The sequence below is a fragment of the Pseudorasbora parva genome, chromosome 20 (genome assembly GCF_024679245.1).
Source record: "Pseudorasbora parva isolate DD20220531a chromosome 20, ASM2467924v1, whole genome shotgun sequence".
Lineage (NCBI taxonomy): Eukaryota > Metazoa > Chordata > Actinopteri > Cypriniformes > Gobionidae > Pseudorasbora > Pseudorasbora parva.
Genome location: NC_090191.1, coordinates 19573486 through 19593121, shown reverse-complemented (window position 1 = coordinate 19593121; position 19636 = coordinate 19573486). Strand labels below are relative to the sequence as shown.

Sequence of the window (19636 nt, the reverse complement as noted above, 5' to 3'; positions counted from 1 at the left end):
TTTTATCATTACATTATGGAGAATAATGAACTTTTATCACATATGCACATTTTTTAGAAGGACCTGTATGTGCGTGTGTTTTTAGAGGTTACATTTTTAGAGGAAAATGGTTAACAGTTGAAAACATTTGTTCGAAATTTAAAAAAGTAATCAAAATGCAATCAGTTACATTACTATTAAAAAAGTAATTGACATAGTTACTACTTTTTACATTTTATATGGTAACTTGTAATCTGTAACTTTGACATTTCCACAACCTTCACAGCACTGTAGGTCAGTCTGACTGTAGCCTATTGCATTATAATAAGTAGATAGTGCTACTGCCCCTTTAAGAGATCAGTGGACGCGTTCAGGAGATCTGCCCGTCTGCTGTATGTGTGAGTTCAGTGACATCAACAAGACACGCAGATCCGTGTTCTTCTCTGTGGGGGGGATTGACATGATCTCGCACATAATCAAGGCTCCAGGGACATCACGCAGCTCTTTTTAGACAGCAGAGGGGAAGCTGTTCGGGGAGCTGGAATATATTTACAGCAGTTTTCCCGCAGGTGTTACTGAAGGATCTCTATCAAAGACTATCAGCAGGGTTCATGAAACTTTGCTACGATTTGCGAGCTAGGTAAGCCGATCTTTAACATGTGTATCTTTAAAACAGATTCAAGACGGCAACAGGCGATTTACAGTACGTGGCTTCACCGCTGTCATAATTCAAAACCATTTCTATTCTGAGGAACGGTCTTGAAAACGAAGCTGTTCATATCACGGACAGTGTCGCACTAAGAGCTCGCTGATTTAAACAGATAAGCGTTTAGACGTCATAATCGAATGTGTCACGGCTTTGTTTGATGGGACATGTAAATGCGTTCCAGGAACGTGTCCGTTATTCTGTCATTGAGACACGCTGAACATCAGGGACAAAATGTATCTTTCCCTGGAGCACAGGACTGGATACATTGCATCCACACAACATGTAGACGGCCTAGAGGACATGAATATGATGGAGTGAAAGTTGTTACATGCGTTAGTCATTCACTGGTTCATTTACTATCCATTGATTAACTGATCAAACGATTCATTGTTCCGCTCAGGCGTGATCAATCACATGGGTGGGAGTTATTATTTAATTAATAAATAATAACAATACATATAATAATAATAATAATAATAATAATAATAATAATAATAAAGGAATTTAATAAATAATGAAATTAAAATGAAAAAATAAAATAAAATGGAATTAAATAAATAAATAAATAAATAAATAAATACATAAATAAATAAGAATGGTCTAATTTTAGTTATGAAGTAATCAATTTTTGTTTGTTTGTTTGTGACATATGGGGAGATTCCATAGGCGTAACGGTTTTTATACTGTACAAACCGTATTTTCTATCCCCTTACACTACCCCTATACCTAAACCAACCCATCACAAGAAACATTCATGCATTTTTACTTTCTCAAAAAAAACTCATCCTGTAGCCTATGATTTATAAGCATTTTGAAAAGTGGGGACATGGCCAATGTCCTCATAAGTCACAAAACATGCCCACACACACACACACACACACACACACACACACACACACACACACACACACACACACACACACACACACACACACACACACACACACAACAACAACATTAAAAGTTTGAAGAATGTTGGTTTTCAAGACCATCTAATCCGAGACCAAGTCCAATGTGTGTTGGGACCAAGACAAGACCAAGACTTTGAGGGGTTGAGACCAAGACAAGACCAAGACAGGGTGAGACCGAGACCGAGACCGAGACCAGACCAGCACTCCTTAAAATTAATAGTGATCCACATTACCGCCTGAGAAATTATTCGCCTTATTTTTAATCAGTAAATATACTTTGAATGAGTCAATGTCAATGGGGTCAACTGTTTTTCTTCAAAATATCTTCTTTCGTGTTCAACAGAAGAAAGAAACTCATATAGGTTTGGAACAACTTAAGGGCCAGTGAATGATGACATCCCTTTAAACTAATTTGAAAATAATATTTTATCTTAAAATGTTCTCACACTCTTATTCGTGTGTCTAATAGGCCAAAAACGCGAACGTTTCTTGTCTCGTCCCATTAATTTATGAATTACATGAATCATGATTGCATATTTTAAATTCAAAATGCGGAAATTGTATAAAAAGTTGAGTTGCATCACTAGATTACTCTATAGACTGTATTAGTATATTACTGTTGTTTGCTGAACGTTTCTATTATAAAACAGTTATAGCAATCAAAATGATTGGGCTGGCCAACCAAATCAAAAAAGGCAGGTCTGCTGTCACAATTCAGCGAGAGTTTGTGGAAAGATATACGTATTAGACAATTGAAATCAGTGTACTCAGCCTAAAAATCTAACTTTTAAAACTTAACAACCTAACAACAAACCGCTCATTTACTCGTTCTGCCACACCTGCCAAAGTCCGCCTATGATCCGTTTAATCAATGAACAGTGGATATATTGATTAACTGATTAATTTATGTATTGATTTATTGATCTATGATCTGTTGATTACCGATCCGTATCCATTCAATGATTGAGCCACTGATTCATTTATCCATTGTGAAATCAACTGAATCCTTCAAATAAACGGATTCATTTATATGTTTTCATTGATGCGCTTTTCATTAAGTCATTAATGAATTCATATTTTAATTAAATGATCCATTAATTCATTGAACTAACGAATCAATGATTAATTCATAGTAAACTCTTCTGAATCATTCAAGTCAATCGATCCATTGATTCATTGGTCTGTTGATTCATTTGAGGATTTGAGGCACTGAATCAAATCAACTAAATCATTAAAATCAGCTAAATAATTTATCTTTTGAGTAATTGATGAACTAATCTTTTGATCGATTGATCAATGGATTTAGTAATTAACTGAAATATCAGTCACTGATTCATGTATCCATTGAGTGCACAGATTGATCAGTCATTTTCAGATTTAAATGGTTTCTGATTCCTCAAGCAAACCATGTCTTTGATCAGTATAAACCCAGGATTTCTCCACTGAGAGAGTTGCACCTGTGGTTTTGAACTCTGAGAATGACTAATGCACACATAAAAAAAATATTGTTTGTGTGTGTGTGTGTGTGTGTGTGTGTGCTATGAGGCATATATTTGATCTTGAATGGACTGAAATGAATCTGTCTCACATACATATGAATGTCCTTGCCATTGTTTGTTATAAGTCACGGAGTTCATCCAGTGCTCTCAATGGTGTTTAACTTTAGATGGAAGTAATTCAGATAACTTTGGTGGTAGATATTCAGTATATTGTGGGCAGTATAGAGATCTGTGGGTGGACACGTTTGCTTCCGCCTTGTTTACTTGACTAGAGACTTTTGCAGCTCTCACAGCATGGAGAATCACACAACAACAGACAAATATAATTTCATAATAATAAGGACCAACAGCTCTGAAGGCAGTCCCTGTTCTATAATGTAGTTTCAGAGAGGCACGGTTACAATTGAATCTCCTGTCCCCATTGTTTTGTCATCTCTTTATAATCTATGGCATAATTTTTCAAAATAATACTTTTTCTATTCTTACCTTGTCATTTCAACTTTGGTAGAGCAAAAAAGTTGTTCTAACACTTTATGACTTTTACAACATTTACTTGCTGTTGGTTTTCTCCAAAGCGATTTGAGGAATGTGGAACTTAAGCGTCACATAGTATACGATATTCATACACACTGCCACGTTTATTAGAAAGCTAGATTCGGAATCAGGCTAGAGCAGACAGCAGAGGTGAAATTTAGTGTTTTTTCTTGTTTTTTAAGGTACTAGTTCTAACTACTTCAGTCAGTGATTTTTGCTCAAGGCAGGAAAAGCACCTGCAATCCATTTGCAACCTGATGTGATCATTAGAGATTTTTTCTTGCCGCTGGACTTCGTGTTAAAAGGTCAGCCCTAGAGACTGCGGAGAATTTTCATTCACGTGTTTCTGTGAAAGTCCTGAGGATACAAGCTTGTGTCAGAGAGGTGACTTCTGGGTAAACTATGATGTAATAACATATTTCAGAGAGGAGATTCATGTTTAATCAAGGGCCATGTTATGAAATCAAAACAAATGTAGCAGCTTTCTAGCATTCTAGGCTTTTTGTGTACATGTTCATTATAAAAGCTCCAGGTTGTTAATGATTTTAATCAGCTCATTAATGCCAAGTGATTAAAAATTTATGTTGGTTATGCTATATGATTTTTTTTATGTATTCAGAATGTTGTACATGTTTTGATAGAGGGTGGTCCTGATTTAAGGCATGAAATATAAGAACACTTTCTGAAATCAAATGAACACTTATATTACACAGTATTTACTAACACTTTTGCCATTCGACCAAATCCACATGAGCATCAGCCAATGGCAGTAATCTCAAACGAGCCACAGATTGGATAATTAATGGGATTGGATGATATATATCGCTCTGTCAGTACTATTGACTTACTGTGATAAAGCCACTTTGCATCTTCATTATGTGGAAGTGAGCTTCCCAGCGAGTTGGCAGCGCAACACCTGTGTCCTCTTTAAAAAATGTAGCTAACTATTTTTTCCTCCTGTGTGATTTACTCTGTAAATGTTTCACTTTTTGTCCTTAATACCTTGATGTACTTTGTTGACTCTGCAGGGCTGCCATACACAATGTTAAGGTAAAGCCTAAAGCAGCTGTGTTGAACATGCTAAAGAGGCTGGACAAAATAAGATTCCGCGGTCCAAAGCGAGATGACTTCCTGGATCTACCTGAGTCCCCTACGGGGTCGGACACTGAATGTAGTGATGACATTCTGCTGAGACCCCGACCTTCAATACGAGACAATGATGAGCAAAGAGACCCTGTAAGTACTATATCTACAGATGTTTTACAGTTTAAAGTTAGAATGAAGTACTCATTTAGTAACATGTATTATAGAAGGTCTGTTACAAAACCCAGTGAGCTGCCTACCTAGGGATCATAGGTTTCTTCCAATATGAAAGGTAGGTAGCAATATTATGCTGCCTTCTAAGGTAACATTTGGTCAAGTAACTTGGACTTGGGCTTGTTTTGGGCTTTGTTTTTGGTCACAGTACACTTCTACCAAATATTTTATATCACAAAATGTCAGAGGAAAACTGTGAAGGCATATGTTGCCGCTTGTCTCCTTTTGAAACAAGGCATTCCCTAAACGCACTTGCTTATGAATATATTTACTTCAGCACTGAAAAGTGTCAAACTTGTTAAATTGTTGAATATGTCAGCATATTGACATGCTGACGACTATAAACTCTATTGAAATCAACTGTGAGCTAAGTCTGACCATTTGTGTGGCTGTGGTGTTGTTGCCTATGTAGAGTTTTTTTAATCATTTGAAGATGGATAGCTGTCAGAATGTCGTGTTTAAGGAGTCGCACACCGGGCGAGAAGTGCAGCATTGTATGAGTGTATATACACAACTGCCCACGGTGTCCAGCTACGACTCCAGAGGATATACAAAATCCTGACGTGCCACAGAGCAACATAGTTTTCCTTTAAATGACATTATATTTGTCCCAAACCGTTCACTTTAGGCTGGAAGATGGCATTTTTCAGCAAAACGAAAAAAGTCTATATGCTTCAAATAGAGAGCTATAATAACATTTAGCATTTTCTTTTTCTGTTTGCGCTGTTTTTTTTTCAAACACCAAACTTGAAACTGTACATTTTTTTTAGTTAGCATGCCTTTTTTTTAAATCATAATCATGAATCTCCTCACCAAACAGGCAAAAGTTCAAGAATGAACGAAGTGACATTGACAAGATTTTGACTGCCGCCTTGAACTGAATGTAAAGTTTCTCACGAGTTGACCTAGGATTGACACGGTACGGTGTGGTGCTTCTCGTCCGATGACTTTAGCCCCATTTTTCAAAGCAAAAATGAAAGATTAGCCACTAAAGCTGGATGCGAGCAGTGATATGGGGGAAAAAAAATGCTCCTGAGTTCCTGAGATGCAATTTTTACATTTTTTATAGAATGCGGCAACATTTGCAAGAATAAAATGTGCAAGTGCAACAATGCATCAATTTAACACATTTTTAAAATCGTGTAGTGCATTTGAATGCAAAATGGAATTCTGTGTGTGAATGGACCGTACGATGCAGATGCAGTTCCTTTAAATCAGTCTTCTCTATTCGAATTGTGCTTGTGAGAAATTTCTTTTACCGTCTGACCTTTTCACATTAACTTCCTCTTTATCTTGCATAATGTTGCAAATATTCTGTTTCACTGTTATCTAATTCGCTTTGATATCCAGGAAGCAAGAAATGCAGGAAAGGCCTCGGTCTGTCATCTTGAAGCCAAATTATGCTTTAATAACACTTTATTGTAAGTGTAATAGTTACAAGTTACTATATTTACTATGTACTATGTAGAAGTACATAGTAATAACAGTAAATTATACATACTTACAAGTAACTAACCCTAAACCAAACCCTAACTCTATAGTTAGTACATGTAATAATTAATATTACTCAGTACTCAATTGACTAAGTACAATGTAACTATGTCACCTTAAAAATTAAGTGTAACCATTTAATGCATTACAGTATCCTGTTAAAACCAGACACAGCTTCTGTCTGGTACCTTTTCATTTCACAGATGGTTTATGGAAGAATTATTTGCTGTAATCGTGTTAGAGAGGTTTTCTGAGAGGGGTTATAGTCATATCTGTGTAATTTGGTGTTCGGTTTATTTTGAGGCTTTCCCCTCAATGATGGCGCCTCAGATTAGTCATAGTGTTGCATAAGTGTCTCACAAAAAAGCCAGCCTCCTCTGCTTCAATCTGCAACATTGTGTTTTTAAATGTAAACTGAGATGCTGTTGAGTGACAGTCCTGTGGGTTTTCTCTCTAGGAGTGTATGAGAGCATCTTGCTGTATGATAAGGGGTCTGGCTCTGTTCCAAAACCTAGTGAGTTGCCCACTCAGGCAGTAGTTTCAGGCATCTTTGAGTCTTCCAGATTGCAAAACTATCCATCCATTCTCCCAAGCGCTTGTCCTAAATACTGTCACACAGGTCCTGGAGCTTGTCCCAGCATCTTGGGACACCTTAGATAGATAGCCAGTCCTTCGTAGGGCTATGGACATACGGCAATTGAGCTTTTTAAGCTCACCTATCCTGCATGCCTTTAGATTGTGGGAGAAACCGAAGCACCCAGAGGAGACCCAAACCAAATGGGGAGAACATGCCTCCTTGCTCAACCGGGAGAAGCAAAACTAGATACTACATTTTCATGAAAAGCATTGCTTATCCATGCAAAAGTCGTAGATATAATGCTAGACTATTGTGGTTGGTCACAAGTTTGGTGCTATGTGGTTGGTAACTTGGTAAGGTTTTCAAAGTGGTTTTAACATGTTAGGGTGGTAACTAATTGGTCCAAATCAGAAGACATCAACCAATTTATTATTTTTCACAACTCGCACAAAGAAGGAGATTAAGGAAATAATAGCCTTTTAATAATTAATGCCTCACAGAAGAACACAACCACATCACACATAGACGATACATGACAAGAATGGAAGGATAACTCAGGGCTTATAAACATGAGGTAATCAGAGTACAAACAGAACAGTTGCGGGAAACTAATTAACAACCAATGAGACAAATAAGTGAGCTAAGGCAAACAGAATTACATGAACCGAGCATACTGGAAGGCTGTAAAGAGTCCATCTGGGGATCTGGAGGTGGGAGTGGAGGTGATGATGTACAGGGACCAGGAGGATTCGGGGGAAACAGACACCATGGTGGAGTCGATGGTGGGTGGAGCCAGGGTGGTGCTTTGACTGCAGGACTGGGCAGAACCTGGAGACACACTGATGGAGGTGGAACCAGTGTGCGTGGAGTGTCCGGCGGAGCACAGAGGCAGATGGACCAGGGTAACACCCAAGGCCTGGAAGCCCAAGGTGCAGCTTACTTGTAGGACCGAGTTAGAGATGGAGGCTCGGCAAACCGGACTAATGATGGAGGGAGTGAGGATGATGGGCAAGCCGGAGGAAAGGAGAAACCTGGTGGAGCCGAAGGGTTGTAGGGCCGAGGAGACCAGGAGGTCCAAGGCGGATGCAGAGCGACGACTGACCAAGGCTGAGCCGGAAGGACGAGGGAGCCCGGAGGTGTCCTAGGGCTGACAGACCATGATTGATATCAAAATATTCCAACGCAAACTTTCCAAATTGTAGAAAGTAGTAAAAATAGTAAAGACAGAAAAGGTTATCGGAAGTTTAGTGGTGGTGGCATTAAAGTCATGCAAGTGTGGTACAGTTTATTAATAGCCTAACAATAGCTTACATCAGGCAATTGTTTTTTGGCTTCATACAAGTTGTGTTCATTTGTTAAGCTTACCTTAACAAACTAAATGTGTAACAATCATAAACTTTTGTTGGTTACAGAGTGCATTATCTGCTATATTCCAAAAATCATATAGGCTTTTTGTTGAAGAAACCAGGATAATGTTATCTTCGGGGTTGGCCAACAAAGAATTTGCTTATCTGATGATTCAGTGACATTTTCTGTTGAATGATGCAAATAATCAACTTTAACTATTATGTATTTCTGTGATTTATTAGAGTATTAAGCTTAGCAACATGTTTCCTCAAACAAGATCAAGAGTGTCAGTTACAATACTATTACTGCCATAAAATGCCAAGACACTGAGTAGACAAGAGTAGACACTGAGACATGTCACTAGGGTGTGGAATGAAATAATTACTTTCTTTTCTCATCCCCCTCTCATCATGGATCTAGGTCATGAGCACCTTGCTGAAAAATCCAGTATTACTGGTAACCAGCATCAGGTATGTTTTGCATGCTGGGACCAGTTTGCTGGTCCCCAGCATGGGAAGCGGGAGTGCTGGTGGTTCATCTACACCTGCTCAGTTTTGCTTGAGAACAGCATGACTATGCTTGTCCAGCACTATACCAGCTTGTACTAAAAAAACAGCCTGAACCAACATGGATTTCATGATGGTTTATGTTGGATTTTTCAGCAGGGCAGTATGAAATAAGTACTACAAGGATAAGACCTTGAGTGAAAACTGATAAAAATAACTACGAGAAAGTTCTTGAGGGAAAGACTAAATACAACTTTAAAAGACTTGAAATTTATAGCCACCACTACCTGTCACACAACAACATAGTCTTTTATATTGGTATATATTGTTACTGATAGTGACTATTGATCTACTTAGTGAAACAACTGCATCAAGCTACTAAACAGAACCAAAAAAAAAAAAAAATGTACTGGTAATAACAACAATAGCATATCAGCTTTATTTACTGTTACCAGTGGAAAAACTGCGTGGACATCAGACGTAAGCGGCCCACAGACATTATGAGGCAAGAGTCACGTCTTGTTATCCTCTCAAGCTGAAATCCTATCAAACCAGCACATATGGTCACGGGTTTAAATCCCAAGTGCGCTCACTGATTTAAGGTCTGGGTTAAGGGAGTGGCATGAAATTCTGGGAGTGCCCTAGCCGCTTGATGTGAACTGTAAATTCACATGATATTTTCAAAACCCTGTGTGGGTGTGTTTAACTTTTCTTTCGCCCTGGATTATGTTCCTGAGTCATCTTAATTATGACTATTTGGCATTAGGACATTTATCTAAGGCAATAAATGATGCAAGTTTAACAGCAGTGGTGTTTTTTTATTGGTTGCCCATGGAATGACTTGCACACATTGATTTCATCCTTAGAATCTCATATCTCAAATACTGTAAAATCCATATTGATGAAAAAAAGTTCTGTAAATATTATATAACTGTTAGTTGGCATGATTCAGTGCTTATTTATTCGTTTTAAAATATATGTCTATAGACTTACACTGAGGGAGATATTCCCACCCATATATAAGCAGCAGAATATCATAGAGGTTTGATGATTGGCCCTTTTGACTTAGGCCAGTAAGAAACCACTTAGTAACCACCCAGAACACCCTAGCAACTGCATAGCAATACTTTGAAAATGACCCAGAGCACCTTAGTAACCCTATAGGCAACCATTACAAAACTTGCCATTAACTGTTTTCATTCAACTTCAAGTGAATTTAATTGATACGAAAAACTGCTTGTGAATAAGGCACCTTTCTATATTTGTCTACTAGTTTATATTGTTGTTATTATACATATTTTCTAAGTTATGCACCTTTTAGAAACTTTACTTACATCTTGCGATGCATCCGAAATCATAGACTGTCTAAGTAAGCAATACATTTGAATTTGATTTGACTTTGTTAAAAAAGTATGTTCTATATAGTATAAATATGGGTTGTCTGAATGAAATATGAATGTACTACCATGTTATGTTCGTGACCTACCAGTGCCAGCTGCGTCAAAGACTTTATATACAAAAAGACTGTGCACTCATTACTATGAATGGGAAAAAATGCAACATGCAGTATGGAGGAATAAGTCCCGCCTTCTAAAGAAAAGCAACCGCCGTTTGGTAAAGTTGCTGCTGTTAGAAACTCCGGTTCCCTGTCAGTAAAACTGTCAGAAACTGTTTTTACGGTTATAACTGCGCATGAGCATTAGCTTGATCCAGCCTGAAAAATGAATTTTTTTTTTTTTCACAATTTGAGCATTTAGAAACAATATTTACGAGATATTTATGTTTTTGGCTGAATTCATTGTTGATTTCAAATGTGTAATTTAATTTAAGCTTCGTGAATCAGAAACTTTGTTTCCCCGTTCTAAAAGATAGGAGCTGTACTCACATGCTCAAGAGGCATTTTAAAGATGGCTGCCGGGAAAATGACTTGTCTTAAGGACTTTGGTTGTGTCACCTCACTGCCATTTCATAAATCCTCTCTCGTGGCCTCATGGGAGAGTAAAGTGTCCAATGATGGCACACTTCAGAATCTTCAGATTTAAAGTAGGTCATTCTGGAATTTCCACCTACTGTTTTTTTAATACTATATAGCATGGGAAGTATTCGATATACATACATACATACATATTTTTTATGCAATATTCTAAATTGTGAATACAAATATGTGGTTGTAGATATTATTTTCCCCCCTTCTTAATCTAGTTCTCTAGTTGTTCTGCTGCTGTGTTGAGAATGCTTCTATGATACCTTTAAAAGCAGCTTTGGCTCGTCCAAAACTAAGCTTTTAAAAGGGTCTGTATAATTCAAAATGATAGTGTAATGGTTTCCACAGACCTTGAGATCCCTCCAACATAATTGTGTTTTGGCAGTAAAACATTTTGAAGAGCTAACAATCGATATAACTCTGCAATGGCTTTCAGGAAGCATGTAACCTGCACATACTGAGAGGCTGACCAGTCTTACCACTCTGTTTGCATGTGTTTGCATTGGTAATTTCCTGCATCACGGGCAGCTTTAGCGTTGAATGCAACAGCCTGCTAACAGAGATTGTGACCAGTGGTGCCGTGACGTTTAGACAGCATTGAGGAGTGAGTCATCGCTCACATGCTGATTGAAATAGCAATGCCGCACACATACAAACTCAGACACACATGGAGGCAAGGAAACTCTTTTCTGAGTAGCGCAGTGATGTGTAGTAGTCTGTGTAGTTTAGACTGTGTCGTCCCAGCACTTTTTAGCTTTTGATTTATGCACTAATGACTGCCTGAAGGCCGGGGGTAATGAGATAATTTTTCCACACAAGCAGGGGTTTGATTGACTTCGAATACCCCGTTTATGAGAGCCAGTCTCCTATGGTTTCTCTACTGGAAACTGCATCTTTCATGCTCTGCTGATGACCCTTCGGACATTTTATGTCTCAGGACACTTTGTCTTGTGTCACAGAGGTGCAAGATTCAAGTTAGCTAGTATAGGGATGGGAATAGAGAACCTATGGTAAACTGGAGTATGCTACATTGTTGTCACATAATGTCATTACATTGACTATTTTGACATGAACGTGAATCAGAATTTGTCAGTATTCGAATTAGCATTGAGTCATTTTTAATCAAAAAATGTTGCATTTAAACACCTGATTCAAAAATTAACTCTTTTCATTTTTGTGGTGGGGATGTCAGGCATTTTTGAATTCCTTATTTAATTATTGTGAAATGTTGTAATGAAACAACAAAAAAAACTGAGTGTACTGTATAACCAAAGACAGCATCAGAATTTAACTGGAATCTAAATTGTCTAGATTTGTTAAATTCATTGTGATTCATATCCATATTAGTTGGTCCATACATTTTGATGAAACAGAATGAAGCGCAAATATTATATTACGCATAGTATATGTTTTTATAAGTTATTTGGAGCGCTTTTAAAATATTTTTTGTAATTGTTTACTCACCCTCATATCATTCCAAACCCATAAGACCTTTGTTCATCTTCGGAACACTAATGAAGATATTTTTTGATGAAATCCGAGAGCTTTCTGACCACTCCATTGACAGAAACGTTATTACCACTTTCAAGGCCCAGAAAGATAGTGAAGACTTTGTGAAAATAGTCGACTTGTAGTTCAACCTTAATGTTATGAAGCGACGAGAGTTTTTTTTTTGTGTGTGTGCGAAACCCCTTAAAAATAACAGCTTTATTCAACAGTTTCACGTTATAAACATGGCCAGGTTCTACGTCAGAACACCAGCTCAGATCTGGTCGGATTCTTCGTTAGCATCACATGCATTCATCTTGGTGGTCATGTGAACAGCGTCAGAGACTGATATAGAAAATAAGAAATTGTTGAATAAAGTCATTTTTGTTTTTTGGGCACAAAAGTATTCTTGTTGATTTATAACATCAATGTTGAACCACTGGAGTCACATGGACTATTTTAACAATCTCTTTACTACCTTTCTGGGCCTTGAAAGTGGCAATAACATTCTACTAAGTTATTAATGACAGAATTTTGATTTTTTTTAGGTAAACTAACCATTTAAAAATCTAACATTTTTCTCTATCTGCTGACATTAACATCTCTGTTAAAGGTATGGTAGGGTAGCCTGACAAGACCCAACCCAACATCTTGATGTGGGTCTGGGAACACACCATTGCCAGGGGTCAATCCAAGGGGCGGGATAAACGGTTGTCTTTTAAATTCCCTCTTCACGCAATAGGATAGCGCTACAACCAACCTGAGGAACGAAGTAAGTGAAGCGGAGCTAGATGATAGATTTAAGTTTTGCATTATCCGGTCGGCAAAACTCTGAACACATCTTCCCTTTTTAAGAATGACTTGAGGAAATAAAAACTTAACTCCAAGTCTTCCAGAGTTGCGGCCAAATACGATTCGAAAGACTGCTGTTCGCAAGCTTCTTTGTCTTCAAGAAGCACGCAGAACCGTCGCAACTCTGATGTCATTATGTTAAACCCGCCCAACGACTCTATACACGATGTGATTGGCCCGACTAGAGTTTGTTTAGCCAACGGAGTGTTGCTAGACGCCCTGGCTGTAAATTATATTTGCTGCCGCAAGGATGCGTCTACATTTCCGGGCTAAGTGTAGGCAATTTCTTTTATAAACACGTTTTATTATACTGGTTGACACACTTCACTCCCTGATAGCAATCTATAATAGAAGTGGTCTAAATAATAAAACATGTTCTGTGGAGGTCTCAGGACCAAAAAACGTTTGTCCAATCATTGCATTCAGTTACATGAGTATCTTATGCGTTCAGCGCTAGCTTGCTATTGTTAGCCACTCCAAAATTGCCTACCCTACCTTTAAGGGTAGTCGCTAGCGAATATAATTTTTCTGATGCTATCAGCCAGTCAGCTGACAGAATTTTCTTGCAGCTCCAGAGTGATTTGTTCGGCTCAAAAAACCTGTAGCCTAGAACTAAGTGCCCCGCTCATCACAAAATCCCTTCTAGATTTAGATACCTTTCTGCTTTAATGTTTCTTTGCGCAAACTAATGAGAATGATTTCCCGGGGTCTCTTTCATCCTCTTAATTTCTCTCTGCCTTTCTCTTCCCAAACACGTGTGCGTGTGTGTCAGTGAAGATAGCATGCCTGCACTGTCAGTCGCATTGGCCTCTTAAAGAGACACCTCTGCTTTTCTGCTGTGTCTCTGCAGTGCCGCCCTCTCTCCTAATCTCTCACTCACCTACTTTCTCTGTCTCTCTCTCTCTCTCACTGCGGTTCGCCTTTCTGCAGATCTTGCGTTCTTTTGGCCTGTGTGTGTGTGTGTTTGTGTGTGTGGGGAGGAATGGAGTCAGAAGCAGGTTCATGTTGTGCTATCAGTGAGTCAGAATTTTACAGTCCACATTTGTCATTGGGACCAGCCTCTAGTTTGAAGCTTATCTAACTAAAACAGGAGGAAGACCATACAGAGGACTAGTATTCTGTAAGTCACCGCTTGGTGAGACTAGCTTTTTTTGTGTGGTGTGTATCATCCATGTCTGTCAATAACCCTGTGTGTTTCTTTTTAGGCTGGTTTTGGGACTTTGTCTGTCATGCAAGACCTGAGGAGTGAATCAGAACGTCTCAATGAGGTCAAGGGTCATTTGGAAATTGCCTTACTGGAGAAACACTTCCTACGTGAGTACTGGATGAAGGATGTCCTTGTATTTTATGTATGATATGTGGAGTAAAGCTGAACAAAACTTGGGATTGCCCTATATGTACAGTATATGCACAATGTTTCATTAGCGTTGATCCCTGAAAAGAGCCTCCTGTGTGAACGCAAACCTGTCCCAGGATAGATCCCAGGTTGGGGAACTAGTAACATTGCTGGGATCAGTCCCGGAACATGCCCTGTGTGAACAAAAGGCAGGACCAATGACGTAAAATGTTGTAGTGATGATGCTGAAGCTGAGATTTTTCGGCAGTTTAGTGGAATGGTATGTGATGCGCTAGTTTATGATTGAATCTGGAAAAAAAAGGTGCACAAGCGTGGTTTCGAGAGAGAGAAATCGCAGATCATAAGCAAACTTAAGATGCTTGGTTTAATGACAAGGACACTCATGTGGAATTTATCATGGTTTTGTTCACACCGAAATAAAAAGTTGTGCCACATGTGTTGGTGCGAACAAAGTACAGTTGTTACCTAATCGTAGACTGATTAGCTATTGATCACCCTGAGTGTGTGGATGTGTGTGTGTGTGTGTGTGTGTGTGTGTGTGTGTGTGTGTGTGTGTGAGAGAGAGAGAAAGCTTTTTGGTACTTTTGTGCAAATGTTGTTGGTCAAAATTTGCTATCTTTTCATGTAACAGAATGTTCGCCCTATGAAAGTAATACGAAAACACCTACATTATGTGGACAAAATGTTCTCGCTGCCGTTCCCATGAGAAAAAGTGCTTCATGACGGAACTAAATAATATCTTTATTAAAGGGATAGTTCAGCCAAAAATTATAATTTTTATGTTGCTCTAAACAAAATGATCTTGCTGCAGTTCACATGATAAAAACTGCTTAAAGGGACTTAATAATGTCTTTATTAAAGGAATAATTCTTCCAACAAAGATAATTGGCATGTTCTAAACATGATTGACTTTCTTCTGCTGAACACAAAAGAAGAACATTTAAAGACAGTGTATAAGAACTAGAGCTTATAACCCTAAAAATGTCAGCATAAAAATATCTAAATCACCCATAAAACTTGTTAGAAACAAACTGAAATGTTACATGTTATTCATTGATAATCCTCTCGTCTAACTGCTGCAAACAAAATCAACACAAATCATTCAGAACAGTTTTGTGACCTGGATCAACCGATTCACAGAAAAGATTGCTTGATTCTTTCACAAACAGAACATTGCTTTTTTCCGAATGGCTAAAGAGAGCTTAGACTGATTATTTCATGGTGCTTTTATTGTGGTTTTATGTCTTTTGGAAAACAAGCTTGACCAAAATGTATACCTTGAATATCCTATAACTTGCTTTGGGGAAAACAAGTCAGCCAAATGCATACAATTTTAAAGTGCCCGTATTAAGTTTTTGTGGAATATTACCTTTAATGTAGTGTTTAATATAGCTGTCTGTGAAATGGTCTGCAAAGTTGCAAAGTCGGAAGTGCATTACAAATAATGTTATTGTCTCCCAAAAAGAAAGAATCGACTCTAAACCGACTCTAAACGAGTCATCAGGAATTCCAGTCTCTTTTCCTTGACATTCATGTAACACATAACACATTTGCATAATGCCCGCCTATGGTCTCCATTGGCTGCCCGCGAACAACATTTACTTTGACCCACTCTCAAACACTGTGGTCGGTTTGTGTTGTGTAGATAAGAAAAATGCTAAATATTTCTTAGCCAAAAAAGTAATAGCAATGAATAACAGCAGTAATAGGCTAAAGTTAGAAAGAAAGTTCACCTGGCATCTTGATATCTTTGCTTTTTCCCATCATTTCACTTCCCGTGTCTTGTTTTTCAAAGCAATATAGAATTCTGTGTGAACAGGTTGACGAGATATGTTCTACTTTCACTGAGCGCGCCACACAAGAACGGTTTATCAGATGTGCCATCATGTAGTCGGATCATTTTCTTTTGTCATTTGTCAGCATGCATAACGTTTGCTAACATCTTATTCAAAACAACGATTTCTCCATTTAAAGATAATAAAATCACGGCAAAACATTGAATTCGAATTAATCCGAAAATTCACACAGCCCTAGTGTGTGAATTTGCTGAGCTTTTTGATTGACGTTCTGTTTCCAATGGTCGCTGTATGCGGTTGAACCAATCACAACAGATCGGGCCGTCTGGCCAATCAGAGCAGAGCAGGCTTGTGGAAAGGAGGGATTTAGAGAGACTAAATTCATCCGACGAGACGTTTGAGAATCATTTTATCAATCAATCTATATGATGAGAAAATTAAAGTGTATTTTTGACCTTCGATGGATGTAAACCTATTGTAGAAGACAAACCTAAACAAAATAGCTGTTAAAAATATCGTAATTGTGCCACTTTAAATGCAAATGTTTCTGTAAGGGTAAGGGGCATAGACAATATAATTAGCTCAGTATAACAGCAAAAGAAGTCAATAGACAGTCACAGCCCGTACCCTGAAAGAACAAAACAATTGAACATGCGTGCTGTGTGTGTGTGTGTGTGTGGATGGATGTGATCATCGTGTCCATCACAGTAAACATTGGATCGGCCCAGTGTCTCATTTGAGAATGACATATAAACGGCAAGTGAAGGTCATTAGTAAATGACACAGTCACAATGACTGTTATATAACGTAAAGCGTGCCACTGTCTGCACACACCCACACACACGAGAGGGAGTGAGACAGCACACATTAGTAAGCTAGAGGAAAATGAATGGGGAGAGGGATATAAAATATGAAGTAGGAAAGGGATTACGGAGAGAATCTGCTGGAGCATCAGGGCGGAGGATTTTTTGCTCAGAAAACAGAGTTATGTCTGTGAGCTCTGATGTGCGAGTCTTGCCTTTGAGTTAAAACAGCCAGTCGCTGTTTTGATATTGTCAGTGGTATGAGTCCTATTGGAAATGTCAAAGAGCAAGTTTCCTGTTTGATTACTCTTGAACGTGCATGACATTAGCTGGACAAGATTAGTGTTTTCGTATGATCTGAGCTAAAGATTTATATGATATAATCAAAGATTGTAAGTCTTCTGAAGGAGGCATTAGACTTGGGAGACATGTCTAAAGCTTCCATTTTGTCATTGAACACAAGTTGGAATGGATTTGAACATGAATGAGATTTGCTAGCTGAATACAGCTGCAAGTACAATATTTTCTGTGCATGAAAAACCTTTTTGACCTGTTCCTCACACAAAGCCATTGTTTCTTAAAATGTTGTAGATGAGTCATATGTTTTTATTGTGCTTATCTCTCATTTTTGTAGCTTGAATCCCCATCTACTTTGTATATTTTATTTGGGAAATTCTGTGTAAGATGATCTTTTATGTTTCATGACCAAGAAAATCATGGCTTTCCTTTCATCTTGTACTTCTGTCCATTCATTCATCTACACTGTAAAACAATTTGGTTGGTTTTTGTTGGTTTAACTTAAAAAAGTAAGTAACCTGGTTGCCTTAAAATTGTGAGTTTATTGAAATTAAAACTTTGAGTTGATACAATAAAGGACATGTGTTTAATAAATAGAAACTCAAAATATTATTGTATCTAAACCACATACAAATTTTGATAAATCATGAAAATAGCACTATTTGGCACGTTTCACTGCATCATCAGAAATCACAACAACACACACAATTACCCAATATGCTTACAAAATCTTTTAATAATTTCTTATTAAATGTTGTCGAATCTCAAAAATGTTCATTGTATTAACTCAAAATTTTAATTTCAATGAACTCAAAATTTTAAGGCAACCAGGTAACTTTTTTTCTAAAAAATTTTTTACAGTGTAAGGACATATTTTAAATTGATACACTACACTGTAAAAAAAAGTCAAAGCCTGACATTTTTAAGTTCAATCAACTCGGATGTTTAAGCTATTTCAACTTAGATTATCTTAAACTGACTTGAAGACTGAACTGACTGAAAAAAATGTGTTATATTTTGTATAACTTATACAAAAAAGTGTAACATTTCGTAACTTATTTTGATGAGTTAAAACAATGTAAAAACATATGTTGGCATAACTTATTGAACATATAATTTTTTTACAGTGTACTAGGAGTTGAACCCATGATTTTGTTGTTGATGTTCAACCAGGTTGATGGGAGTGTGCTTGGAATAGACGCTGGGTTTTACCCTCTCTTGACATCAATTCCCACACATGACTGAGAGTCTATTTTAAGCTTGTGTGTGTGTTTATCCCGTGTGTTTCCATCTTACGTCTCTGACCCATTTAACACTGCTTTACCCGTCATCACAGAGCAGTTGTGCTGACATCACGGACACTTCATGGTACATTTTTGACTTCAGTATTGTTTTATTTGTTTTGTTTTTTCCAAATTGATTTTCTTTTAGATTTGTACTATTTTCTTTGAGGAAGATTATGGCTTTATTTGTTGCATCATTAAAATAAAATAAAAAAAGAAGTCAATACATTTTTTTTTTATATATAAACTGGACCTATGCACAAACATGCTCATTTCATTCCAGTCTTTCCAGAGTCAGAGTCAGAACTCATTACAGAGGATTCCTTGGTGTATAGCCTCAGTTATGTAAACATGCCAAGATATTGCAATGCTTATTTATTTAGCAATTCTATTAAATGATTAGTAGCATTTTATTAATTGCATTTGCGTAACATTTATTTTCCCTGTTGTCTCGACCCATTAGAACAAACCTGCAATCCATTTTTACTGAGCAAAATTAAGCCAAATACATTAATTTGAACAGCTCCTGTCATCATTTTATGTCATGTTAAAGGTCCCATGGCATTACATTTTTATTTTATGAGGTTTTTCAACATTAATATGAGTTTCCCTAGCCTGAATATTGTCCCCAAGTGGCTAGAAAGTTTGATCGGTGTCTTTCTCTGCCTTTGAGAAAATGAGAGCCCAGATGAGCTGATCTTGAATTCTCCTGTTATGACGTCATACCAGGAAAGGTTACCGCCCCTTCCTCTGCTTCGCCCGCCCTGAGAATTAGTAGAGAAATTCAGTTTATCAGTCTCGATGTCAGCAGCACAGGCTTTACTATATGGATTCGACAGCACCGCCACAAACAGTGAGTGACAGTGTTCATTAATGCCTGATCTGGGAACAGTGAATTCTGATGTG

At 37.7% G+C, this 19636-nt stretch overlaps 1 protein-coding gene across 2 annotated transcripts in view; it reads left to right on the top strand.

The window, feature by feature from the left end:
* The first annotated feature begins 354 nt into the window (after nucleotides 1–354).
* gramd4a (GRAM domain containing 4a) overlaps nucleotides 355–19636 on the top strand; it is a 59407-nt gene continuing 40125 nt past the window's right edge. Inside the window, exons 1-3 of one of the 2 annotated variants that reach the window (XM_067426862.1) lie at nucleotides 355–619; nucleotides 4661–4868; nucleotides 14400–14508. In XM_067426862.1, coding sequence (XP_067282963.1) covers nucleotides 591–619; nucleotides 4661–4868; nucleotides 14400–14508 — 346 coding nt within the window. In that variant the 5' untranslated portion in view covers nucleotides 355–590. Of the gene's footprint in view, nucleotides 620–4660; nucleotides 4869–14126; nucleotides 14315–14399; nucleotides 14509–19636 lie in introns of those variants that run through there. The other variant, XM_067426863.1, reaches the window with a different exon arrangement.